Source organism: Bos taurus, chromosome 23 (genome assembly GCF_002263795.3).
Source record: "Bos taurus isolate L1 Dominette 01449 registration number 42190680 breed Hereford chromosome 23, ARS-UCD2.0, whole genome shotgun sequence".
Classification (NCBI taxonomy): Eukaryota; Metazoa; Chordata; class Mammalia; order Artiodactyla; family Bovidae; genus Bos; species Bos taurus.
This window is the reverse complement of record NC_037350.1, coordinates 10,117,542-10,144,598: the sequence shown is the minus strand read 5'-3', so window position 1 is coordinate 10,144,598 and position 27,057 is coordinate 10,117,542. Positions and strand designations below refer to the sequence as shown.

Below are 27,057 nucleotides of genomic sequence, written 5' to 3'. Positions count from 1 at the left end.
ACAATGGTGTTAAGGTGATGGAACAGCGAAAGGTTGGTTTCCTTTTTAAATCTCCTTTGGCATCACTTTAATAATTACATGGTTCTTAAAATAAGAATAAAATGTCACTACCAGAAGCACAAAGTATGTGCCAAATCCATTCCCAGTTATGCATTAGATGCTGTATAAGTTAATCCAGACATGAGCCCTGCCTTCTAGGCACTGACAGTCAGACAGCAAGGAAATATGCAGGCATGCATTCATCAACACACATATGAAAAAAGAAATGGATGCTAAGGGAAAATAAAACAGTTCGGAATAGGAAATAGGGGAAGAGAAGCCCTGAAGCCTGTATGTTAGACGGAAGCTTCAAGGACAGGGCATCCAGAGTGCACGCCCTCCACGGGATGGCTGGACACAGCTGTGCTCAGAGGACAGCTGGCCTGCACCCGCCCCACCTGAGCACCACCTAGTCCTCTCCTTCGGCTCTGCCTTGCCCTTCATTCCCTCAGGCCCAGGAGATGACATCCAAGTACTATACTGTTTGGACCTGCTGGAATAGACTCTCTCATGGGGAGAGGGGTGGAAGCACTGGATCACATGAAATTACAAGATTATGTGTGAAATTCAGTAACATGGAGCAGACTGGAAATATCTGTCAAGAATACAAATGCATACTTCCTTCAACACAGCAAGAGTATATCTGTAGATATACTCCCCAGGGATACAAAATGAGCTTTGTACCTGGTTGCTCACTGCAACACTGACTATGACAACTACATGAAAACAATCTAAACGTCCATCTGCAGAGGGCCGGCTGAGTACGCGACAGCACTCCTATGTAGTGGGGCATTAGGCAGCCAAAGAAAAGCACAGAAGAATCTCCAAGATACATTATTAACCGAAAAAAGGCATGGTTCAGAGGAATGTGCATGTTAGGCTTCCCTGCTCACTCTTGAATATATGCACAAGTTTTTGGCTTGTATACGTATGGATTACACCTGGAAAGACACAAAAGAAACCACTAAACACTGGCTCGTTCTGACTTTTTTCACCAAAGCATGTGTCACTTATTCAAAATAAGATGAATTATCTAAGAGGAAGGGGACATCTCCCTGCCCAGTGTCCCCGGGTCTGGAGGAGTTCAGGGTCTGGCTGTGGCTCTTCGGAAGGCCTGGTTCCCCCAGATGCACCTGCAGAGCACTCCTTACCTGAGCTGTTGTAGTCGGAGTCTCCATTCACACCTTCCAGGAAGGGTACTCGAGACAGGGCTGGCTTCCCTCGGCTGCGTTTGGGAGGTGTCCGACCACTGCATATAGGGAGGGAGAGGGAAGTGAAATGAGCAATTTAAATGACTAACACATCCACTTCTGCTGTCCCATTTCTGCTAGGGGCAGAGTTGCAACAACTCTTCAAGGAGAATGGTTTCTCACCTTCCCCTAAAAATTCACACAAACCCATGACATACTTCTTGACCAAAATGTTCCCACGAGGCTTAAGGAAACATTTCACCCATGTGGAAGGACTGAACTTGGAAAGCGAAGCCTGTTCCCCTGCCCAGGGACACTGGATTTTACCCAGAGGGTAGGTCACCTCAGGCACTTGTCAATCCTTCCACAGTCTAAGCAGTCTGGCCATGAGGAGGGCCTGTTCTCATATCCACCAGAATCCTTTACTCTGTGGTTCACATAGCTTGTCTAAGAAACCAATTCCTTTTTGAGGCACAAAAATCTGCCTCATTCCCAAATTTTCTATAATGGACATGCCTTACTTCTTTAATTAGGAAAGACATTTTTAAATTGGAAAAACAATCCACTTCTCACTTCTACTTTATGTGTGTGAAGTTTTTCTTAGACAGAGATGGATTTTTTTTAACTAGCAAGCAGACGGGTTTTTTTTTTTTAATACGGTTATTGCAAGGAGAAAAAAAATCATATATTAGATAAAGACTAGATGATAATAGGCAAAAATGAGACTAGTAATACAAGAATAATGATACAACTGGAACCCACATAGGCACTAGTATTTTTAAATTGCTTCCAATGCAATTTCTAACGTACACCATAGTTAGAAGCCTTTGGGCAAGAATGATGTGGCTATGGTATTTTTTTCCAATCAAACTTTAAAAACTATTACTGCTATATGCTGCTGCTGCTAAGTCGCTTCAGTTGTGTCCGACTCTGTGTGACCCCATAGATGGCAGCCCACCAGGCTCTGCCATCCCTGGGATTCTCCAGGCAAGAACACTGGAGTGGGTTGCCATTGCCTTCTCTGGTTACTGCTATATAATTATTCCAATAACAAAAATGCTTAAAAGACAGGCCAACAACCTGTAGCAGGGCAGAAATGCTTAAGAAACCTCTAGTAGGATAAGAAGAGGTTGAGGTTAAGACTGGTTGGAGAGTAGAGTGCTCCTGTTTTACTGAATCATAACCGACTTTATCACGGTCTTACACAGAAAACCCAGCACAACCAGAACCTAATTAATCATAATCCTTCACTAACTAGCAGGTTGGGAGCTTTCTTCCTGCTGGTCAGGACCTGTTGGGGAAAAAACAAAAGAACACCCAGTTCATATTCAGGATTCAGTTCCCATGCACCCTACAAAAATCTGTCACTGGGCTTAGAGAATCTGAGTCCCTATAAAAATGTAAGAAATGGCAGTTCTATTAGGAAAGCCTCTCCAAGTTTACATCATGGATCTGGGGAAGACACCTCCAAATACAACAGAGGAGGTTGCAACCAAGTGGCTGTGAGAGAAACTCTGGAGCCAGACTACCTGGGTTCAGAATCTGACTCTTCTACTCATTCATTCTGTTACCCTGAGCAAGTTAGTTAACCTCTCTGAGGCTTGTGTTCCCCATGTGATAGTATGAGGATTTAATGGGTTAATGTACAGAAAGCACTCAGTGCAGCACACACTAAGTACTCAATAAATAGCAGGTATATAGTAAATATTGTTGTATGTGCAGGCTCAGCCCCTAAGTTGTATCCAACTCTGTGACTCCATGCACCAGGCTCCATAGGAGAGCCTTCTTCTCCAGGCAAGAATGCTGGAGTGGGTTGCCATTTCCTCCCGCAGAGGATCTTCTCTACCCAGGGATGGAACTGAAGTTTCCTGCATCTCCTGCATTGGCAGGCCGATTCTTTACTACTGAGCCATCTGGGGAGCCCAAATATTATTACATAAAAGGCACTGAATTTTAATGTCTCACTTTAATATTATAAATTACTAATGTTATACTATAGGAGGATGAGCTCTGAGAAGGATGAGCTCAATGGGATAGGATACAATACCAAAACTAGATCCCTCTTTTCTTGTTTCACAGAAAAAAGCACAAGTGACTCAATCATGGCTGGCATTTCAACCCTCTCTCCAAGTTACCCAGGCCTAAGCAGACAGCCCAATCTGTAAGTATTCTGTTTACTGGTTTAACATTTATCTCTCCTTTCTAGAAGATAAACTCCATGAGAACAGACATCTTATCAGGGCTTAGAACAGTGCCTGGCTCAATTAATAATTGAGCAAATGACCCATAGAAAAGAGGGCAGCTCCAACCTGCTCAGAAAATCATTAGAAAAGATAAAGGCAGAGACAGGAGGGGAAGGGGATGGGATTAGTAACCAGAAATTCTTTCAAGGTTCTTTATCCTGCAATCATATGATTCCAGTCTAATTAATAAGGAAATCTTCCTTTATGTACTTACCACCCCAGTGTTAAGGGGGGAGGAGAGAAGGGAGGGAAAGAGAGAGAAGGAAAGACAGAAAAAATTCTGTGGTTTAAGTTCTTAATCTCCTGTTTCAAACCCTGAAATTCTACTGAGAACCACTGAGTTAAAGAGGAAATGCCTTCCAAGGGCATTGTTTCCACAGTAAGCAGGAACCCAGAGATACTGGTGGCTTTGGCATGCTCTGCAGCAAGGCAAGCAGTGTGAACAGGCAGGCTAGCCAGAGCCCAGCCTGGCCTGGCTTGCTCCTCTGGCTCACAGCTGGGAAGAGTGCCCTTTGTGGAGGGAGGAGCCCAACACACCTTCTACTTTTAGTCATGGGCTAAGCGGGGACAGTGTGATAACCTGACTCCTACCCCAATGAACTGAGTTTCCAGGCACCCAATCTTTGAAAGGAGTCAGGAATTTCAACCCAGGACCAGGCTAGCAGCATCCTGTAAGATCCTGAAACCTCTGCCTCTTCTCTGTGCCTAGTAACTGTATTTACCCATCCACTCCCCTTTTTACTCTAGGGCTGCAACAAGGAGAGAGAAAGCTAGGACATATCTGAGGCTTTGTGGGGAAAATCTCAAAAGACCCACTGAAAGCTGGGCCTTGCTGTGGTGGGGGAGCAGCCCAGGCCCAAGGGGCAGCGCCAGGGTAAAGTGAGAACCCAACAGAACTGTTAGGTAGGTAGAATAGGGAAAAGGAGTCCAAAATGGCAGTGGCTAAAAGACAAGGAGGTCAAAGGAAGGTCCGAGGACCAGAGTGAAGGCTTCAGGCAGAACAAACAGCACTCCTGGCTAAGCCCAATTTGCATAGGGCAGGCCCAGGTAGAGGAATAAACATATAAAAGGAGGAGCCAAAGCGTTTTCTCACGGACTCTCTCTCCTGCGTGCGTGTGCTCTTTTCTTTCTCTCTCTCTCTCTCTCCTGCTATCTTCTAAATAAAATAGAGCTGTAACACTGATCTGCCTAAGAGCTGTAGCACGGTTTGTCCAAGACCCAAGAGCTGTGATGCGCCAAGGGCTTTAATGTCCGTCGCTCCAAATCTTTGTTGTGACGAGACAAAGAACCGAGGAACATACACTCGCGTGACATCTATGGTGCCGTGACTTGGATATAACCTGGCTGAAACAACCGCCACTGCCATTTTGGACTCCTTTTCCCTATTATACCTACGTAACAGAACCTACCCCCAGCCTGCCTTGGAGGCAATTCAAACAAAGACACAGAGTTTTCTGGTGCTGTCCTGGGATCTCTTCCCCCTGCTCTGAAACCAGGATCCATCCAGTTGCCATGTGGAGGGACCACGAGGTCAGCCTTCAGGATAAGTCATTTTCCCTTTGTGGCACCAAGAGTCTCCCATTTCCAAGAGTTCCACACTCCCTGGTATCTTGCAGAGAACACAACACAGAGCAGAGATTCAGTAAACTCTTAGACTTGGAAGATACATGAAGGCTCTGCTCTCAGAAATCCTCCCTTTAGGTGAAAGAATGGGAAGAGAAACCCATCCCTTCCCAGATCAAGGATGGCAGAAGAGCTAGGGCCTCTGTCAGAATAAAGTCAACACCAACCTTCTTATCTGCTCATTTCTTACTCCCACACCACACTTCTAAAGAGGCCATTGCTATGACACCCCAAAAAGCAAAGGACAAAACCATCTATAACTGGGTTATCTATGGGCTGGGGAGTGGGTGGGGACTGGCTCAGATGTCAGCTTCTCTGGACAACACAGTCCTGGCTGTCCCCGTCCCCTGGAGCCCATTCAGCTCTACAAACCCTGCGAAGCACCACTCCTCCCCTGCAGTCAGATCAGGCCTGACAGTCAAGGGTCATGGCATTCCCTAGGAGCCACCAGAATCACAGACAAACGGCCTCAGGAAATAGCAGGGGTAGGGAAAGGAAAAAACTGAGATCAGCGGGAGGAGGTTCAATCTGCAGCTGAAAGGAAATTAAATGGAGAGGTAGCACAGCTGCCGGCAAAGCTCTGGGACAAGGGCTCTTACCTGCAAGCTTCAAAGGCCAGTCCACTGCCGAGACCCAAACTACATTCTGAGTCAGATCCACTTTCGGTGTGTTTTCCAAAGCCGTTGGTCACACCTGCCAAGGACACACAGAGTGAGCCTGAGTGCAGAAACCCCCAGCCCCTGACACGCCACAGCGTGAGGCAGCTGCCTTGGGAGGGCTCGGGGAGGAATGGTGGAGAGGCCAGCAGGCCCCTTCTCTAGGGAAATGGGTCTCGGGTGGTGGAGAGAACCTGATGAAGTTGGGTGGGAGATGGTGGGTAGTGCAAGGAGCAGACACTGCATTTTCCTTCCCAGCCTTCTGGGTATTCTTGAAGGAAAACAGCCCACAACTCATTCTAGTTACTGTCACTTGACTACAGTGGGAAATACCAAGGCTTCCTCACTCTGGCTGGCTCACGAGACCCTGAATCTGCTTCTAATTTCAAGCCTCAATTATCGGGGAGTCTCCTCTGCCTCTTGGGGAGCCCACCCACCTTGCCTCTTCAGATAAATAGTCACACACCCTATCCAGCACATGGCTGGCAACAGCTAGCTTCATTCTTTTGGGATGGTGTCAGGGGAGGTTGGGACCGGATAAGGGCTGTGTCAGCCACACCCTGAGATATCTAGCAGACCTAGTCAAAGTTGAGGATGGGGGAAACTTTTCAGCAGATCCAGAGAGATGAGACGTTCTCAGGATGGGGAGTCAGATTCCCTGGGTTCTACACTAGGCTCTGAAATATGGGTCCCTTTTCCAATTTAAGCCTTGGCTTCTCCTTTCCTAAAGTGAAGGTAATACTTTTTTTACTTATAGAGGATGCTATTAAGTATGAATAAGGGAAGGTCTGTTTACAGCAGGAAGCCCTTCAGAGGCAAATGAAGACTGATCATCCCAGGGACATAACTTTCATCTGCTCTGAATTCTTCAACTCTCTATCTACCTATCCAATTCCCAACCACAATCCAGAATCCTACAAGTCTTGAGCCAAGTGCTCAAGAACTCGAAGTCACATATACCTCAGCCAGAAAACTGAAACAAGTCACACCTGTGAGAGAGCAGGCGTCTGAGCCAACACATCCGCGCCCTAACCTGGCTCTGCCTCTAACATTACCACCTCAATTTAAATCACAAAAGCCAGCTGTGCCTCATTTGTAAAGGATCAACACGTGCTTTTGTGAGACTCCACTAAGGCTGTGCAAAAATATTCCTAGGTACCAGGTAGTTGAGACAGTGGAAGAGAAACAGACTTCAGCCCCAAGCAGTGGGCCCTCTCAGGCTGCGTGAGCCTGGTATCCAGATCTATTTCCCTATGGCAGGATCTTTCATTTTTAGTGCACAGTGCTGTTTGGCTGCGCCTGATATAGCTCAACAGATGACAACAATAACTGCTACCATCTACCGCTATATGCCAAGTGCTTTATATAGGCTGCTTCCAATCCTTAAAGCCCTGCAAAGGAAGTATCACTAGCCTCATATCAGAAATAAGGATTAGAATCAGAGAGGTTAACTGATATGCCCCAGGATACCCAGCTGGCAAGAAAATGGGATTTGAACTCAAGTCTGCCTAATTAACTTTGGGGCTTCCCAGGTGGCATAGTGGTAAAGAAACTGCCTGTCAATGCAGGAGACATAAAAGACGCCACTTCGATTCCTGGGTTGGAAGATCTGGAAGAGGGCAAGGCAACCCACTCCAGTATTTTTACCTGGAAGATCACATGGATAGAGGAGCCTGGTGGGACATGATGACTGAAGCAACTTAGCGCACACACACAGCCTACTTCAGGCTCCAGTTCCTGACATACACACACACACACCACACACACACAGCCTACTTCAAGCTCAAGTTCACACACACACAGACACACACACAGCCTACTTCAGGCTCAAGTTCCTGACATACACACACACAGCCTACTTCAGACTCAAGTTTCACACATGTGCGCGCGCACACACACACACACACACACAGCCTACTTCAGGCTCAAGTTCCACACACGCGCACACACACACACACACACACACAGCCTACTTCAAGCTCAGGTTCACACACACACACACACACACACACACACACACACACAGCCTACTTCAAGCTCAGGTTCACACACACACACACACACACACACACACACACACACACACACACACACAGCCTACTTCAGCCTCAAGTCACACACACATACACCCTACTTCAGGCTCAAGTTCCTGACATACACACTTCAGGCTCAAGTTCCTGACATACACACACAGAGCCTACTTCAGACTCAAGTTCCACACACACACACACACACACACACACACACACACACAGCCTACTTCAGCCTCAAGTCACACACACATACACCCTACTTCAGGCTCAAGTTCCTGACTCTATATAGGCTCAAGTTCATACATACATACACACACACACATATACCCTATTTCATACATACATACATACACACCCTATTTCAGGCTCAAGTTCCTGACTCTATATACCATGCTACTGCTCTAATACAGGCAAGCTTGGGCCAGATGGGAAGGGAAGGCATTGCTTGAAACAAAGTGTTAGGCAGGAAGCAAGCAAAACAGAGAAAAGCATGTGTTAACCACACAGTCCAAACCCAGCACGTAACAGGACATGAGAAGCAAAACCCAGGGCAGGCCCCTCCCTGCCAAGTGAGCTGGGTTTCCATATCCCACTGGGACTAAACTGCTCTGTCTGGTAACGGAGACCCTGCACATTCAGGCCCACCTCCTCCAGTGTGTTGGTTCCTGATGCTCCGGGAAGCCCCTCTCCAAACTTCCTCACAGGCACTCTGTCCTTGGTTCCACATACCACGGGCTGAGCCCTTTGCTGCTTTTTACTGTCCTCATCCTCAGGGCCAGCTCAGGCACTGTCCCCTCATGAAGCCTTCCCAACCCTCTCAGCTCTCATTCCCTGAACACCTCTAGCAGTGCTGCCACCTGACACATAACCACACACTGTCCAGCACTGGGGCATCTCTGCACCTCAGGACACCATCTAGTCTCCCCACTGGGCCATGGACTCTTTCAGTGCTGCTCCTGAGTCTGACTTATTCCTCTCAGTGAGCAGCCTGTGCTGGACACGCAGTAAGGACTCCTTGGTGACAAGCCCTGAATACTATCTCCTATGACCCCTTGGCTCATTTTGCTGTGGCCACAGGTTCTTGTTTCTCAGACATGCAAGCATGTTTCCACATGCAGGGCCCGTGCACTTGCTAGTCTATTTTTTTGGAACATCTTTTTCCCAGATACCCAAAAAGCTCATACCTCTGGCTCCTTCAGATCTTTACTCAAATGTCACCTCCTCAGAAAGCCTTCCCTCACCACCCTCTCTAATACCACCTCAGTATCCCCTATCCTCCTTCCCTGCTAGACTTTTCTCCACTGCTTCTAATATTAGATACAATTTACTTATTTGCTTTCAGTCTAACTCCTCCACAAGGGACTTATCTGTTTTATTTAATGATTTCCCCCCCACACACAGTAGTGCCTAAAATAATGCCTGATATAAATATCTGATAAATGAATGAACTAAAATGAGGGTAGGAACCATTTTATCACATTCAGCTTTGTATTCCCCTAAGGGCCAAAGAGAACCCCAGACACAAGCTGGCTCTCTCAAAACACTTGCTCAAAGCCCGCTTCCCCAGGCCACTGCTCGTGTGCCAGGCCCAACTGTGAGCTGTGGAGCCAGCCTCAATGCTACTACTGGCGTCCACAGGGGCCACTACGGATACAGCTGACTGGGGAGGTGCTGGCTGCCAAGCAAAGCAGGAAAGCATAAGAGGAGCGAGAGAAGTCTCAGGCGAGGTCACCTGTCTCTTCCTCCTGCTGGGGGGACCTCTCCCCTTCGCTTTGACTACAGCTCCTGCTCCTCGGCCGTTTCCGGGAGTGTCGTTCATCCTCGATGCTGGCGGGAGACACGGGGGAGTCCGCTGTGCCATGGTCCTCACCATTCTCCAGGGCCCTGTCTGGGCTCCTCTGGAGCTTAACCCCGTTCCTGGCCTTCTTGAAGAGGACTGATGTGCGGCGGCCCACGCCACTGAGTGGGGCGCCAGTGGGGGATGTGTCGGGGGCCATGAGGGACACTCTGTTGATGCCATTGTCACTGAGCAAGCGTTGCAAGGGCTCACTCCCTAGCTGCAGAGGTGATTTTTCCAAAAGCTCATCTTCTTCCGCTTTTCTGGGCTTGAGGAGTCGGCTTGGAGGTTTGCTGTCATTGATAGGTTTCAGAGTGGGGGGATCTGGAGGGGATTCTTGCTCAGACAAGGAAGGTGCAGGTCCAGTGGGTTCCAGGGTTGGTGGGGGAGGCATTTTGGAGTCATCTGTTAGAGAAAAAGAGAACCTGCTTGAACATTTTAGAAAAAGTCTGCCCCTACAAGTCAGATAATGACACTGACAACTAAGAACCCAAAGCATAGGCTGTTAGAACACTTGAGATGCATCCCAGGTCTCAGATCTGAGGTGAAGAAAAGGCAGGACTAAATTGTGTCCATGGGCTTCCCAGGTGGCTCAGTGGTAAAGAATCTGCCTGCCAAGTAGGAGACGTGGGTCCAACCCCTGGGTTGGGAAGATCTCCCAGAGAAGGAAATGGCAACCCACTCCAGTATTCTTGCCTGGAAAATTTCATGGACAGAGGAGCCTGGTAGGTTACAGTCCAAGGGGTCGCAAAAGAGATGGACGCGACTTATCGACTAAACAGAAGCAGCAGTAAGTTTTGTCTACACTAGTAGCTCTAAACCTGGCTATGTATTAGAGTCACTTAGAAAGTTTCTTAAAAATTCCAACGCTGAGGTCCCACCTCAGACAAACTGAAACCAAATTGCTAAAGATCGAATTCTTTATTTTTTTTTTAAATAGCTTTTACCAGGTGAGTCTGATGAAGATAGGGTTATAAACCCCTACACCCAAGAAAGCCCAAAGCCCTCTGATTAATCAATAATTAGATAAGTCTCAACCTCATAAATTAAGGGTCTACAACTCTCTAGACCCAGGTATTTTCCCATCTGTCAATGTATTTTGTTTCATATCACACAGTGAAGCAAGCAGGACAAGCACAAAGAATAAGCTTACAGATAGGAAAAATGAGAGCAAAGAATTTAAATCAGTGGCTCCAAAACATGTCTGTTCAACCTCTACCTTGAAACTTTTACAAATTGAGACTTTTAAGACAGCTCAGATTTCCCTAATCTGAGTTTCTGGAACATGAAGCCTAGAAATTTTTTAAACCTCTAGAAGCTGTTGCAACTGGTCCACTGGGCTGACTCTGCACTGCCTCAGCCCAGAAGTGGGGATGGATACAAATGGGATGCTGACTGAAACACAGGGAGCTGGGAAAAGTCACAATGGACATGAAGCCCCCTAAGGGCTGAATCTGACCTCGGCCACATCCACTCTCTGCCAACCTAACACAGAATGGGCCATTCCCTGCAATTTGGCCCCTTTGCCTCTGAAGATAACTTCCAACTTTCTGGACTTTATGGATGACAGGCCCTCCTGAGTTGACAATTCTGCCCCCAGTGAAGTGGATAGGATGGACAGCAACTCAGGTAAGGCACCTGGGTCTCTGAGAATCACTTCCCCAGGGTCTTTTTAATATGGGGCCTTCCTTCTTGGGATGGGCCTGTGGATTTGGCCAGCCGGAGTCAAAGCCATAAGCCCAGACTATCTTTAAGGTTCTTCTTTTCTATTCTACTACACCATAACCTAACCTGCTCCAAGAACCTCTCTACATGATGGGTAAGTTGGGCTAATATCTAACTGATATGTACAATATGGCCATACCAGGTGCAAAATACCAAAATACTTCTTACTGTTAGTAAACAGCCACTGGACCTCAGTATCTGAAACTCCCTGAATCTGCTCACAATCCAGCAGCTGAAAATCCAAATCAGTGGCCCTCAGGAGCCCCCTCCAGGACAACAGCTAACATCTACTCTGACTGATGGATTTTGATCTCAATGGATTATTAAGTATTTTGAATACCATCTCTGGGTGTGCATCAAAGTGTGACCCTTCCCAGGGCTTTTGCTTGCCCACTAGGGTCAGAATTAGGGAAGGATGCTCCCACAGTGGGATTTCAGCTTAACCTTCCCTTTCCTGGGCCCCAGCCCCTTGCCTGCCCGTGACTGTCTCTCACCTCTGTCCCCGTTGTCTTCTGGCTCCTCCTGCGGGGCCTGCTCCAGTACAGCCACATCCCCCCGGGGCCCCGCTGGCAGCTCCCCACTGGACACAGTCTTGTTCAGTGACGGTGGTTGTGGTGGCGGCGGCTGCGCCAGCTTCTGCCGAACAGCATTGATCTCCCGGCGCAGCAGGCGGACTCGGCGGGTCCGGGCCCCACTGGACCGCATGGTGCTCACCAGGTCCAATTTCTCCAGGAGTTCCTTCAGCTGCACTTCTGGAGACAAGTGGGCCCGGTTCTCTGGGATGAGGATGTTGTCCACTGCCAGGGAGAAAGAAGGACAGAAGAGGTTGAAGGACCTGCCCAGGCCAGGGAAAGGGGAAGGGGATTCCTTCAGATGCAAAATATTCTCCTGGAATGCCTGGGTCAGTGGATTCCAGCAGCGCCATTGTGGGGCCTTGGCCCTGCCACAATGCTGCCAGGAGGGCAGCCACAGGGATAAGGTCAGAATCTGGGCAACGTGCAGGAAGCAGTTCAGTCACGGTTACAGGCCTGTGGAGCAGGAACAAGACAGCCTGGCCATCCCCCAACCTGAGTGACTGTTTGGCTGCTGCCATCAAGAAGCAGAGAACAAGGGCAGGCAGACTGGGGATTTCAGAGGCAATTCCATTTTTCTGATCCTCCACCTGCACTCTTCTGAAAAAGCCAGACACCACACTGTACTCCTGCTGCCCAGGCTCCAATGCCACACAGTGGGAGTCCAGGAGAGGAAGACCCCTTGTGAAGTTTTAGTTTTTAAACAGATAGCTAGTACCTGATTCCCGTCCTACCATTCAAGAAGGGCTTGGTGAATAAAACTTTAACTCCTGGAACGATTCTAGCCACAAGCACATGGACCTCAGCCTGTGCCTACCTCCAGTTTTGCTCCTATAGTCTACCCGGTAGTCCCCAGGACCATCCTGATCTCCAGCTCTCCAGGCTTTTATACCTGTGCCTCTTCTGGTCCCTCTCCTCCCAACCTGTCCCGGCTTCTCACCGTCTTCCCAGGAGAAGCGGTAAAAGTCCTCCGATTTGGGTGACTCGGGCAGATGGGTGCCCGTCTCAGGGTCATAGCCGATGTTCTCTGCCTGCCGCCGGGCGTGCCGCAGGATGGCCCCTCCCAGGTCCCGCAGGCGGACAGCTGCTCGGTGGAAAATTGTGTCTTTAGCATTATACTTCATGCAGTTGGTAACTATAAGGTTAAAGTCCTCCTCAAACTCCTCCAAGGTGTGGTACAGGTGGGACTCCAGCTTCCGCCTCATAGTAGAAAAATCCATTGGCTTGGATATGAATTCCAGGTAATCTGGAACCTAAACATATAAAACCTGTACAATTACAACAACCATTTACTAGCCAAACAGGCGCACCCTTCACCGGCACTCTTGCCTCCCCGTTTTCTGGCTTGGCCATGCCAGACTCATTCATAGCCACCAGGCCCTGGACCACCCTGCTCTGCTGAGCCATCACCATGAGCCAGTCTACTAGCCTTGCCAGACTCCCCCGGGTTTTGAACACCCTGTGCCCCAACCCTTTCCTGGCCTACTCAGACCCTATTTCCATTTCAGGCAGGGTTCATTGCCCGGAAAGTAGTGGGGAACTTGCCTCACTCAGGTTGACAGGCTCAGCGAAGATGTGTGCGGGATCCTTCTCCTGCAGCAAGTCCAGTGTTGTCCTCAGCAGAACGTTGAATGGCATCAGCTCCAGCTCCATGGCAGCTTGCTGGATCTTGATCTGTGGGAAAGGTGGAGAGAAATCAGGACATTCCCCTCTAAAGAGGCACGGAACTTTATCTTGATAACTTGATTTTCATCAGTCATGTACAACAAAGTTTCACAGGACAGTAAGCTAATCAGTACTTGAGTTATCACTGTACGTAGCTTAGAAACAATGATACCAACAGCTACCATTTTGTGAACCTTTTTTATGTATGCAGCTCCGTACCAAAACTTATAGTACTAATAGTTAATACTTTTATAGTCCAAATAACATTCAAGATAGGTACAAATGAGGTATTTTACAAAGAGGAAACTGAGGCATGGAAGGACTGACTAGCCTGAGGTCACACAGCTAATAAGGGACAGAGCTGGGATTCACAGTGCGTGCTTTTGACTACTATGCACACTGCTTTTCTACTTATATTACCTCAGTTAATCATCACAACAACCTTGAAGAAGAAACTGTTATTATCTATATTTTACAAATATGGAATCTAAGGTTTGAAAGGAATACAATGAGGAGTTACTAACCCAAGGTCACCTGGCTAGAAAGAACAGGAATAGGATTTAAACCGAGGTCTGACTTAGCCCAAGGGGCATATGATATAAAACGTGCCTTGGGCCACAATTCCCACCAAATTGGCCCTTGGGACATTCAGGTTGGCCTAGCGTGACCAGGGCCTCGAAGCTCACCCCCTCAGGCAGCAAGAAGCCAGACCCATTTGCAGCAGTGTGCTGTACAAATGTTATTTTCCATGTGTGCCCTAATGTGAAAAGGTTGGGAAATCACAGACTAGACTATGAGACGTTCCTGCCTCTTGACTACATTCAAACAGGCCTGCCTGCATCCCCTGCCTACTTCCTTTCCCCTTACATTTCTCTGGACCACAAATGGGAAGAGATGCTCAACTGGGGGACTAGGCCCGGGATGGCAGAGACAGTTTGACTATAAGGACAAGGTTCTTATGTATAGCCAAAGCTGCCCAGTCTCAGAGGTGGAAATTCAGGCTATTCAGCCCACAAGAGAACGGTTTGTACTGGGGATGAACAGTGAAGCGGAGTTTGGAGAAAGAGAGAAAAAACATCTTTAATTTGGGCCTCCAAAGCATGGAAGTAACAGCTGCTATTCCTGGACCAGAAAAAACACTTTTGGCTCGTCATCCATTCAATTAATAGTTTTTGCTCACTGTCATAGGCAGGGTGCTGCAACAGACACTTTAGGGAAGCAAAGAGTATCAATAATGATGCTAGCAGCTGATACTTCTATAGCCCTACTGTATGCCAGGCACTGTTCTAAGCTCTTTACATACACTAAGTCATCTAATCCTCACAACCTTATGAGGTATGTTCTATTAATATCCTCCTTTTATAGTCAAGGAAACTTGAGGTATTAAAAAAAAAAAAAAAGACTGTAAGTGTTTAAGGGTCAGATGAGAACCCTCAAGCTCTCAGTCAAAAGTGATACCCATCGGAATGGCCTGAGAAGTTCTCCAAAATATTCAAGGCCAGGCTCCTCCTGAGATTTCGTAAGTGAGAAACTCCAGGGATGGGCTCAGACATATAACATTAAGCTTATGCTCGAGGCCACCAGAAGCTAAAAGCTCCCCAAGTTTGAAGCCATCAGTAGCACCACACCCAATGCCTAGTAGGCAAGACTTGGAGCCCATAGTGCTGGGCAGGAAGGCAACAAAGCTGACACTGATGGGGGCAGAAAAAGATCTTGAACAAGAGCTCTGAGGGTTCCTTCTCACCTGCTCCCGCTTGAGCTTTTCTCTTTTCCGAATCAGTTCGATTAGCAGCCGTGCCCGCTCCAAATCGTGCCGGAGCTTCTGCCAGTATTTCAGCTCTTCCTTTACGGCACTTGTCTTCTCATCCTGCTCCCGCTGCAGGAGGGGAGGGAAAAGAATGAGGAGCTGTGGGCTTCCCTCCTGCCCAAAGTCCTCTCCCTGCTCAGCCTCACAGGCACTCTGCAGCTAAGAGCCCCATGCCCTTCCTGGACCCTCTTCCGTCACATGCCTTCCTCCTGTGCTTCCCCAGTCCTATGACAATGTCTCTTCACTACAGCACAACCACCACTGCTAGGGAGAGAGATGGGACTACCCCATCCTACCCCCAGGGACACCAGAGAGCAGCTGTGAATCTTCAGGACTGGAAAGTATTTCAGAAGGAAACTAATACACACCTCAGGGTGGAAAGAATTTCACCCTAGAGCTTCAACTTGGCTGGAAAATAAAGCAAAGTTTTTACCATAAGCTTGTACCTACTTATTTCAACATACTTTAAAATACCACCACTACCACCATCATCAAACATGTGATTCTTGCCTAGAAAAACTACAATGTAGTTGATGCCCAGGGCTTGATACACAAGGGCACAGTAGCATAAAGACAACAAGAACTGATCTGATAAACTGAATATAAAATGCTGAGAAGATATAAAATAGAGAAGATCTCAGTGGGTGGGGCTCAGGTCAGGGATTCCTGGGGTGAGCAAGCTTACTAGGATTTCACATGTAGTGATGGACGTGGATGAACAAAGCGGTAAGAAAGGCCTCTTTTGGAACTGAAGGGACCACAGAGCAGAAGTATGAAGGCACAATCAGTGATTCTTTGCTTGTTAAGAAAAATGGCCGGCCAGAGCAGAGGAACTGGAGAACAACACAAGACAAGGAAGACCCAGGATCCAACTGGCAAGAAGTTTCAAATGCCAGGCAAAAAAGCTTAGCTGTAGCCTGCCTGAAGGGGGCAGTCGGGAGGGGTGAATATATTTTGGAAAAAAAGAAATGACAGGATGGAAAATAGTTAAGTGAATAAGGCACTACCAGTGGTGAAGCAAAGAAAGAATTAGAGGCTGGAGACCGCCTAGAAAGCTACTGCTGAAATTAAGGGGGCATGGGTGAGCAGAGTAGTTGTAGAATGGAGATGAAGGGCCACACACTGATTAACCCCCTGAAACGACTGAGGGATGATTAACTGTAGCTCCTAACCCAGGGAAGAGCCAAAAGTAACTCCAAGGTGGACAAAGGTGGACAAATCTGAGGTCAGGAGGAAGGAGCTTCCATATCAAAAAAGAAATACATTTATGGAGACGAAGGAAGATACTGAATCAAGTTTCCAATATCTGACGTACAGGAAACAACATATACATGGACACCTATAGTTCCTCTGCTCCAGAGAGACTGAGGGCAAAAAAAGAGAAAGGGGACAAGACAAGAAACCTGGAGCTACAGCCACACAGTTATTGACAACTAGAACAGCAGACAAGCTCTCCAAGCCAACGGGCAGACCGCAGGGCCCCTGGGAATATTACCACTAAGGAGTAAGAATTAGGATCAGCAGAGGGTGCATTCAGTGGGGTAGAGGAGGTGGGAAATGGTGTCACAAAGAAGCTTTAAGACAAAGTGACTGTGGTGTCAAATATCATCCAACAGTCTATAAGGTGAGAGAATATGAGGGAAGACTTGCTGGGCTGGAAGACACCATGTTACTATTCTAGAAGAAGCTACAGGAGAGCAAGCAGACCATCTCAAGGAGAGAGCAAATATGCACTTCTCTTTCAGGACTTTAGTTACAAAAGGCAAAAGTGAAATCAGACAGAACAGAGGGCAGTAGAGTCAGGGGAAGGTTTGCTTTGTCTCTGGAGTAAAGGTGTAGGAATATTTAAAGGCAGAAGTAATGGAACAAGTGAAGAGAGAGAGAGAACTAAATACACTTTAAAAAAATCTCTCAGGGTGCCTCCACCATGTGGGAAAACACTGAACACGCAGCAACACCAGCTGCTAATGTCTACAAGGCCACCCAACTGGGCAGGCTGTGTGCTACAACTCAGTTAATTTGTGTATTTCTTATGGAACATTTTTTGGCAGATGGCAGTATAGTGTCTTAAGCAAAGTATGCCCTTTCCTAACTCATATATCATGGTCACCTACCTCATACTCAGCCCACTTCTTCCTTTCTGCAGTATCTAAAGGGGTGTTTCCCCATGTACAAGGAAAGTTGGGCCTGCTCTCCACTCTCCCCTAAGCTTGCTCCAAGCCAAGCCTCTCATCTAGGAGGAGTTGCTGTCTGGTCTAAAGAGCGCTACAATGCTGGAGGTCACTCCTGGGGTGGACCGCCTAGAGGGGTGAAGGCTATAGGCAAAGGCTCCAGAGGGCTCAGGGAACACTGCCCCACCATTTCTTCTTCATCACTCTCCACCTCCCTCCACTGCCCTCAAATCACTACTTCACCTACCTGCTCAGCATTCCTCTGAGACTGTAAGTGGGAGTGCAGGCGCCGGATGAGGGGGACACCATTCCGTGCCTGCCGCTTCAACAGCCAGTAGTTGTGAAGCCGTTGCATGAACTGGGTTTTCCTCTGAAAGGAGAGACCACTACAGATCTTGTTCAACCTTGAGTAGAGGCACAGGGAAGTGAAAGACAGGATCAGTGGGCAGCCTGGATTACAGCCTCCTATCAAGACCCCGTGCGTGGTTCATTTCTGAACTTGGTAGAGGAAGACAGAATAAAATGGCCAAATGCCTCACCTCAGAGAAAGGCTTGAAAAGGACGGCAAAATTAAGCAGCTCAGATTCAGCGTAAGGTATTTCACTTGATTGTCCACCTCCTGCCTTGCAGGTTCCAAAAGAACCCTCCCCCAGGAACCCAGACCCTTTAGTTCTGGACTTCTAAGACATAGGTCTGTGCCCCAATACCCTCACTCTTTTCTTGATAAAGGCAGCAAAAGGGAACAGGAACTTGTATAAGCTGTGGGCAATGCAGTCACTATTTCCTGCCCTTTCCTGCCCCTCTGTGGCTAAGGGTCCCATCAGACCAGGGAGTAGTCCACAGCCAAGCTGGAAGGAAAATTAGTAGGAATATAGCAGGCTACTGCCCTCTGAACCCAAATGCAACCCTTTGGAGTTGTCTGACCTCTGGTTTTTCATTAAAAAACTCAGCAGCCTAAAAATGCCTAATTTTGAACCAAATTGAAAAAAAAAAAATCTAAAGACATAAGAGGATGGAGAATCTGAAAATTTAGCTGGCTCCACAAAGAAAAATAAATAGTATACAATATCACTTATATGTGGAATCTAAAAACTATGAGAATATGAGAGAATCCCCTGGCGGTCTAGTGGTTAGGACTCAGTGCTTTCACCGCAAGGGCCCAGGTTCAATCCCTGGTCAGGGAACTAAGATACTGCAAGCAGTGTGGCATGGCCAAAAAATATAAATAAATACAAAATATAACAAACTAGTGAACATAAAAGAAGCAGACTCTGAGAGAACAAACTAGTGGTTCCCAGTGTATGGGGAGGTGGGCAATACAGGGCCAGGGGAGTGGGAGGTACAAAATATCAGGTATAAGATAGCTCAAGGATATACTACTGTACAACACAGGGAATATAGTCAGTATTTTGTAATAATTGTAAGTAAAAATTAATCTTTAAATTGTATGAAAATAAAATTTTAAAATTTAGCTGGCTAATTACCCCAAAAGAGTAGTCTGGAAGTCAGGATTTAAGCCAATAACACATGAAGGGGTGGGGGGAAGCAGTAGGAAAGGCATTAATGAGAGCTCATAATCCCTATAAAAATGCTCGAACTGCAAGGTAGGTCACATTATTCTCATGTTTCAAATGATGGAAAGGCAGAAGGAGAATAGCCTCTGTTCTTGGCTGAATACATTGTTGAAGCCACTAACGCAGCTAATAAGATGGTGAAGTTGGGCAGGATTTGAATCCACGATCTCTCTGCTATACCATATTGTGTTCCCAAATTGATTAAGCAAGGACTCAGTGCTCCTCTGGCTTTTCCTCTGCTTCTCTTCCTCTCACTTGCACACTTCCACTGAAAGGAAGATAACTGTGCCTAAACAAGAAGGTGGAACCTAAAAAGTATGTTCATTTGGGCTGGACACTGCTCACCTAGGCCTTGCGCCTTTCCATGGTCAGACATCCCTACCCCAAAGCCAAGCTGACAAAATCAAGGCCTAGGCCTTTCCCCAAAGAACAGATTCCCCCACCAACACCCATGCCAAGCACACCTGCCCAGATGCAGGCAGCCCCCTCCCTCTACAACCTCTTGGCCATGGAGGGTCCCAATAGCATTTGTGCAGGCGGGGAAAAGAATAATAATAAAATAGCAGTAGCAGCAGCAGCCACCATTTATTGAGCGCTTACTATTTGCCAGGCACTGTGCTGAGTGCTTTACTTATACTATCTTACTGATTTCTCCCAATAACTCTTTAAGGTAGGCTCATTTAAAAATAAATACACTAAGCCTGAAAGAAGTTAAGCAACTTGCCAAAGATCACACTGGTAGTGACAGAAGCTCAAGATTCAAATGCAGGTCTCTCTGGTTCTTAGTCAGCATGCAGTGCTGGACCCTGAAAGAAACCACCTACAAGAGCAGACCTGACAACCCAAAAGTCTAGCCCCAGGGCATAACCACCAGGGGACTAAGCATGGACCCACTCACCTAACAGAAGCGGGGAGCCTAGAACAGCTCTGTGACTAGAAGGCCCATTTCCTATGGACTAAATCTAACTCCAGTCATGGTTCACAAGAGCCTCTCCCTCTGGATCTTCTGTCTTCTTGTCTTCTTTCCAGATGGACAAGTCTGGCTGCCTGCTTCCCGCAAACAACTCACTCTCCTCTGCCCACCAGTACTCCTTTCTCCCTGTCCCTTACACAAAGAGAGACAGACAGACAACAGGAACAGAACCTAAAGGCATCATGAGCCCCAACTTGTGGTCCAGGGTCTGTCACTTTCCCTTGGTTCCTTCCAGCCCTTAGAACAGGACTTGGCATATAGTAAGTGCTCAATAAACATCTCGTTGAATGAATAAAGGAGTGAACAACTTTACCTCCCGTGGCCGCAGTTTCTTCATCTGGGGGTGTGGGAGAAGGTGCAAGGACTACGTTAGATGAATAATTTCCAAGACTCCTTCCTGCTCTAACACTATAGTCTTTTTAATGAACATCAACAATGAGATGAGCCTCCAATGGAAAATCTTTCCTGTCTCTTGCTTCTCTGCCAAGCTCCCATCCCTCCAACAGGTCCAGATACCTCTCTGATGATTTAAAACAGGCTTGGTGGGAGCCAAAGTTTCTTAGTTATACTGCAGAACTGATCTTTCCTCTAAATCTAAAAGTTTCTTAGGAGGAAACACAACATATCTTCCCCACACAACCCTCTTATGCAAAGTCCCCATCATTCCCAGGATGGAGCTTTCTGGACAGCAGATACCCATACTGACCCTTTGAAACAGAGGTTCTCAATTGGAAGTAGTTCAATCCCCATAAGGTTACTAGAAACATATGTGGGGGACATCTGAGACTGTCACAAACATGAGGCAATTAGGGAGGGGATGCGAATGGCACTCACACAGACCAGGGATGCTAAACATCAAGAAACATATGGGATGGTCCTAATAATGAATTACCTCCTATCGAAAATGCCACTGGTGCCCTGTTGAAATATTACCTTAGACATCCCGTCGCCTGGGTTTCTAAGCAACTTAAGTGTATGTCTCACCTTGAACCAAAGGAAATACATTGCTTTGAAGGGCACAATCAAAACCACAAACCAGACTGGGTGAGCCCAAGGTCCAAAGGAGAAGTCTAAATTTGAGAGCACAGAAGAGAACAGGAATTCACCAACATTAGGGAAGGAGGTCTGGCTCAGGACCAACACCAGCCCAAGAAGAAACCATGTGTCCCCAGGGAGACTTCCTGGGCAGGCTCACCTGTAAGAGGGTATCCGTGGGACAGTGACCATGGGGACAGTGGAGGTCATGTCTCGACCCACTTCCTCTGGCTCCTTCTTGATCCTTTGCTTCAAAGTCATCTTGTTCTTCTTGGACATTCCCTTGAGGGGGCCACCTACCCCACCCTGCCCTTCACCTTCCTCCTCCTCCTCTACCTCTTCCTTTTCTTCCTCCTCCTCACAGGCCTCCTTCAGCCCTTCCTCATCCCCTGCCTCACTCAGGCTTCCAGGAGAGTCGCCCTTCCTCCTGGCAGTGGCAGCACCAGGCGGTGAGTGGGCCTCACAGTAGGCAGTCTTGCGCACTGTGAAGATGGTGCCATTGAGGCTGGTCTCACGCATAGGCTCAATCTTCATGAAGAGCCCAGCCCTCTGTGCACACGTCACGTGGAAGGCCGTGTAGCAGTTCACCTTATGGCACTGGATGGCTGCACCTAGCCCCTTCTGCTTGCAGATATAGCAGGTTAGTTTCCAGCGGGCAGGTGGGATGTTGTCGATGCCCTCAATGGGCTCCAGAAACACGGTGTTAGCAAAGCAGACTTCAGGGATCCAGATGGCACACACCACATGGGCCCAGTGCCCATCACTGGTCTGTTTGAAGGCGCCACCCTTGTTGGGGCAGAGGACGCAATCCACAGGCCGGGAGGGAGACTGTAGGCAGCAGCGGCATAGCCACTGGCCCTCAGGGATGTAGGGGACGCCATAGCACTCCTGGTGTACAGCCAGGTTGCAGATGTCACAGAAGAGAATGACGTTGCTGTTGTGGCACTCATCATCCAGGCACACACAGCAGAAAGCATCTTCATCAATGAGTGACTGCTGGGCCCCACTACTGCGACTTTCCAGGTACGATTCCTTCTCAAGCCGGTCCACCAGCAGCTCAAAGGTGTCTGCCGACACCAAACTGTACCCATCTACTCGCCGCTTCTCGTTTACCAAGTCCAGCCAGGCGAGGTCCTCCTCATCCATGTCATACTCGACTTCTGCATCCAGATCTTCAGGTGACTTTTCAATGTAGCGGTAGTAAGCAGCAGGCAGCGGGGGTGCTTCTGGCTGACTGCCTGAGTCCACCATGCGGAAGCTGGGTTGCGGGAGGTGGAAGGAAGAGCCAGATGCATGCTTGGAGCAGGACTCCTTCTTTTTGCCCTTGGATGAGGGTTTTTTGGACTTGCCAGGGAACTGAGGCTGCTCACTGTTTTCCTTGTTACTATTGCATTCGGTGATATCCTGGGCAGTCAACTCATCCTCTGTGATGATCTTGAGTGGATCATAGATGCTAATACGATGCAGGCGTCCATCGATGTCCACTTCCACAATCCGCTGGGCCTGGGCATACGTCAGGGTCTCCCGAGTGGGTGAGCACTTCAGACTATAGGGGGATGGGGAGCGCCGGCCCTCGGCATTAGGCCGCGACTTCCGGCGAGGCTTCCTCATGGCACCTGGGAACCAATGAGACAGACCTAAGGAGAGAAGGCCAGGAGACTGAGCTGGATGGTTAGGCACGCATGCACTCATTCACCTTTCCTTCTGATCAGGTGGCCACTGAGCAAACTGGCTATTTCCTCAACCTGAACACTCTACCCTTCAGGTATCATTTACAATGGCTTGCTCCTTCACCTCTTTCAAGTCTTTCCATAACAGTGCTTCTCAGTGAGTCCCTCTCTGACCATTCTACCCAAAACTACAAATCCCTTTCCCCCATCAGTCATCTTTCATCTTGCTTTGTTTTTCACTGTTACTTACACTCACCAATTTTTGCTGTGCTATGTAATTTACCTATTTATCATGTATATTTTCTTCCTTCCACTAGAATGTGGGCTTTCCAGGTGGAACTAGTGGTAAAGAACCTGCCTGTCAATGCAGGAGATGTAAGATAGAAGAGATGCAGGTTCGATCCTTGGGCTGGGATCCCCTGGAGAAGGACATGGCAACCCACTCCAGTATTCTTGCCTGGAGAATCCTGTGGACTGAGGAGCCTGGCAGGGTACAGTCCATAGGTTCGCAAAGAGCCAGACACAACTGAAGTGACTTAGCACAGCACAGCACTAGAATGTAAGGTCCACGAGGAGAAGGATTTTTGCTTGTCTTGTTCCCTGTTGTATCTCCAACAAGTGTTAGCTGAATGAAACGAGAAACCAAACACACATGATCCCTACCCTTGAGGAGCTCTGTCTGATTGAAGGGACAGAAAAGCACAGATCACTACAGTGAAACATGGGGAGAGAGCTAACGTTCTAATAATGTACATAAGGCTGTGGGACAGCTAACTACGAAAAAAGGGGGTGGTGGTTAAGGCTTAGGAAAGGAGTAAACAAGAACAGCATCCACTTATAAGCCCTACACATAAACAGTGTAGAGCCATGAACAGTGTGGCCCCATGGGGGATCAAAAATCATAGGTCTAGAGCCCTTTCCCAATAGATCTTACCATGATCAGAAACCCTATCCCCTGATAACACTCAGGGGTGAAGGGGATGAAGGTACCTGAAATGTCTACTACATGTGGCCTAAGCACTTCAAACTACAATGTGCAGGGTATTCTCTGCAAAAGGCAGCATTCATGATCCATTGGCTAGTGCATCTCTAAGCAGAAACCCTGGAAGCTCTGGGAGTGGCCTCAAGTGGCCTATATGGGACTCTCACTGGACCCAAGGCCAAGATAATGAAGGTAATATCTGATGTAAACTTTCAGTGTATCTGTTACCTCAAAGTCCCTTTCTCCCAAAATACATCGTCTACCCCTGTGCGACAAGGAGAAAGCTCTAAATTGTTCTCACATCGTTTTCTGGGATGGAGAGAATTATGACAAGCTCACAAGGAGCTGTGGTTGCAATTACTGAGGCCATCAGTGCTAGAAAAGACCTTTGAGGATATGATGCCCTGAGGTGTAAGCAGAGACTTGGAAGGCTATGAACAAGGAGATAGTATTAAGGAGACAAAACAGAGTCTGTCACTTTGGTTGCAAGATCTACCATCTTTATAAAGTGTAGATGGTGATGATAATGTAACACACTTTTCTACAAAGCCCTTTTGCTTTTAATACTGTTCACAACTATTTTGGAAGGTAGAACAGATATCCTCATCCCCATTTTATAGATGAAGAAACAGAAGCTCAGAAAGGTATTATTCCACACAATGCTAGTAAACGATAAAGCTACAATTTAAACCCAGATCTTTTGATCTGCTCAACTCATCTCACCAGGACGTAAATACACCACAGAGATGTCATGGTCTGGTACAAAAAGAGGCTCTGAGGCAGTCCACATTGTAATCTTGGCCCAGTGTGACCCCCAAGAAAGTCACTGAATCGTTCTGTGCCCCTCTACTTCATCAGTAAAATGAAATTAATCTCTCAAGGGTTGCTACTTGTTAATAAAGTACTGTTACCATTCTTGCTCAAAATGCCTTTCAATCCCAAAGTGTGACTGAAACAAAAACAAACAAAAAACTTTACTGAGGCACAGTGCCAGGCAAGCACAAACCATATTTGGAACCAAAGGAGAGAGAATCATCACAGCAATTCTGTGCAGGTTCCAGAGACCCTTGGCCACTCCATGCCTTACAAACGCCAACTCCCTGGGGGGCAGCCCAGGCTAACGGACCTGCTTTATTACCCTCCCTCCTTCGAGGGCGTGGAGACCCCTGCAGAGTAAAAATCTACCTCAGTACAAACTCGAAATGGCCCAGAGAGCAGATGAAGCCCCTCCTTTGTCAAAGCCACGGTATATTCCCCCTCCCTACCCGCTATCCGCTACCTCCTGGGCAGCTCGTAGCTCGGGTCTCTCTCAGCCAGGCGGCAATATCTACAGAGACTTCTGCTGTTGTACCCAAGACGCTGGGGGGCAAATTCCAGAGAGGGAAGGGCTGCTGCTGAGGAAAAGGAGTCTCGCCCGCAAGGAGCTTACAGTCTAGTTTTTTGGCGGGAGTTTCTCATCCCACACAGCCCTTTCCACATATACAGCTTCAAATACCTCCCAACACTCTCAGAGGTCTACCTGGCACCCCCTGAGCCCCGCCTCGCCCACTCCACACAGGTCCTCCAAGAACGAGCTTCTGCAACTAGACTGTTGCCCCTGCACCCCACACGAAATACTCATGAGACAAGGGAGAACCCCAGCTAAGGCTCCCTGCCCCTTTAAAGGGGCACCTCTTCCAGAAGAATCTTGATCCTTCAGAGGAGAAAGGAGGGAAATAACATCTCCTCACCAGAGGGGAGGGGGCGAGCGCGCCACAGACAGACTGACGCGGAGTCCGACCCTCAGACAGAGAAAGCTAGCGCCTGCGAACGAGCGGGGCAGAGGCGAGAGCCCATTGGCCGCCTCACCTACCCGTCAAGAGGAACTGGGGGGCCAAGGGACGTTCAGGGGGTGGAAATCTCCTCTGGTCTGACCAATTAGAGAGTGTGGAGGGGGCGGGGCTCGGTGGCTTGGCTTCCAGGACCGGGGGGAAAACAAGATGGCGGCTGCGGGAGGGGGTCCTCGCTTTTCAGCTCCCCCCCTCACTCGCCTTCTCCTTCCCCGCCGCCACCCTGGCTCCAGGAGAGAGCTTTCGCGCCGCCTTCGTCCCTGTCGGGAAGCCCCTCGCTTCCCTCCCCGACCCCGCTCAGTCCCTGGTCTCCGTAGGCCCTGCTGCCCTCGCCCCCGCTCCGTCCGGCCCCGCTGCCGCCCCCATTACCTCAGCCGCCGGCCCGGCCCTACCGTTCGGGACCCCTGGGCGCGGGCGGGCCAGCCGTCTAGCAGGTTGGCGCGGCCCGGGGAGCGGAGCGCGGCCTCCTCCCGCGCTGGCCTCCGCGGCCACCGCCGTGCCCCCTCCCGGCCCGCGCTGGGGCCCCGGCCCAGCCACCGCCGCCGCCGCTCCCGGGGGAGGAGGGGGAATGGAGCCGCCGCCGCCGCCGCCGCTGCCGCCACGGAGCCCGGCCGAGGGGAGGGAGGGATCAGCCCCCAGGCAGGATCCGCCCCTCCGGCCTCCCCCCCTCCCCCCGCCACCTCCACCCCTTCCCTCGCTCCCTCTATGGCTCCGCGGGCTCTCCCGCTGAACGGGATCGAGAGCGCGAAAGAGAGGGAAAACAGGGGAGGAGAAAAAAAAAATCCCCCCGCCCATACCCGGCGCGGCGGCGGCGGCGGCGGCTGAGGCGGTGCGGAGCGAAGCGCGGAGCCGCTGCCGCCACAGGGCACGGTCCCCTGCTCGGCCTCACGGTGGCGATGCGGACGCGGCAGGGGCGCCGAGCAAAGGCAGGATCTGCGCTCGCCGCAGCTCCGGTTCACCCCGGTCCGGCTCGCCTCCTTCGAGGCGAGCCCGACCAGAGAGCTGGAGGATGTTCGGATCCAACTGGGAAAGACACAAGTCCCTAACTCCTCTTAGAGGGGTTGGTCATCCCCTTCCCCCAGCCCTGCGGGGGAGGAGGCTAAGGTTTGGAGCGACAGCCCCTCTCCCGGAGCTAGAGGGTCTCTAAGCCAAGAGCAGTCATTGAAGACAAAATCGGTCTTCAGTTTTTTTGTGGTGCAGGTGCCTGCACTACTTCTAGAAAGTCGTCCCCACCCCCCACCCCCGTGTTCCAGTTCAGAGGACAAAGGTCTATCGATGTACGTACCTTCTCCCAGTGAGGACAACCGGGGAAGACCTGCCTGCCTCTCGTGTACAGGTGAGCGTCTTATTCCCCACAAGACATCCTTTATAAGAATCAGACCTGACTTTTCGCTGTGCCCCGTCCTCTCCCTTCTGGGTTTTAAAAAGCGTAA

General features: G+C 48.9%; 1 protein-coding gene across 4 annotated transcripts in view; it reads right to left on the bottom strand.

Annotated features, from left to right (window-relative positions):
- BRPF3 (bromodomain and PHD finger containing 3) overlaps positions 1 to 26,247 on the bottom strand; it is a 35,916-nt gene extending 9,669 nt beyond the window's left edge. The window contains exons 1-10 of one of the 4 annotated variants that reach the window (XM_024983479.2): positions 26,017 to 26,247; positions 21,304 to 22,780; positions 17,809 to 17,965; positions 15,328 to 15,459; positions 13,464 to 13,592; positions 12,859 to 13,171; positions 11,841 to 12,143; positions 9,517 to 10,026; positions 5,695 to 5,788; positions 1,191 to 1,288 (exon numbers count right to left, since the gene is read on the bottom strand). In XM_024983479.2, coding sequence (XP_024839247.1) covers positions 1,191 to 1,288; positions 5,695 to 5,788; positions 9,517 to 10,026; positions 11,841 to 12,143; positions 12,859 to 13,171; positions 13,464 to 13,592; positions 15,328 to 15,459; positions 17,809 to 17,965; positions 21,304 to 22,754 — 3,187 coding nt within the window. In that variant the 5' untranslated portion in view covers positions 22,755 to 22,780; positions 26,017 to 26,247. Of the gene's footprint in view, positions 1 to 1,190; positions 1,289 to 5,694; positions 5,789 to 9,516; positions 10,027 to 11,840; positions 12,144 to 12,858; positions 13,172 to 13,463; positions 13,593 to 15,327; positions 15,460 to 17,808; positions 17,966 to 21,303; positions 22,781 to 25,993 lie in introns of those variants that run through there. The other 3 variants (XM_005223317.5, XM_005223318.5, NM_001205627.3) reach the window with 3 other exon arrangements.
- Between the last annotated feature and the right edge of the window lie 810 nt (positions 26,248 to 27,057).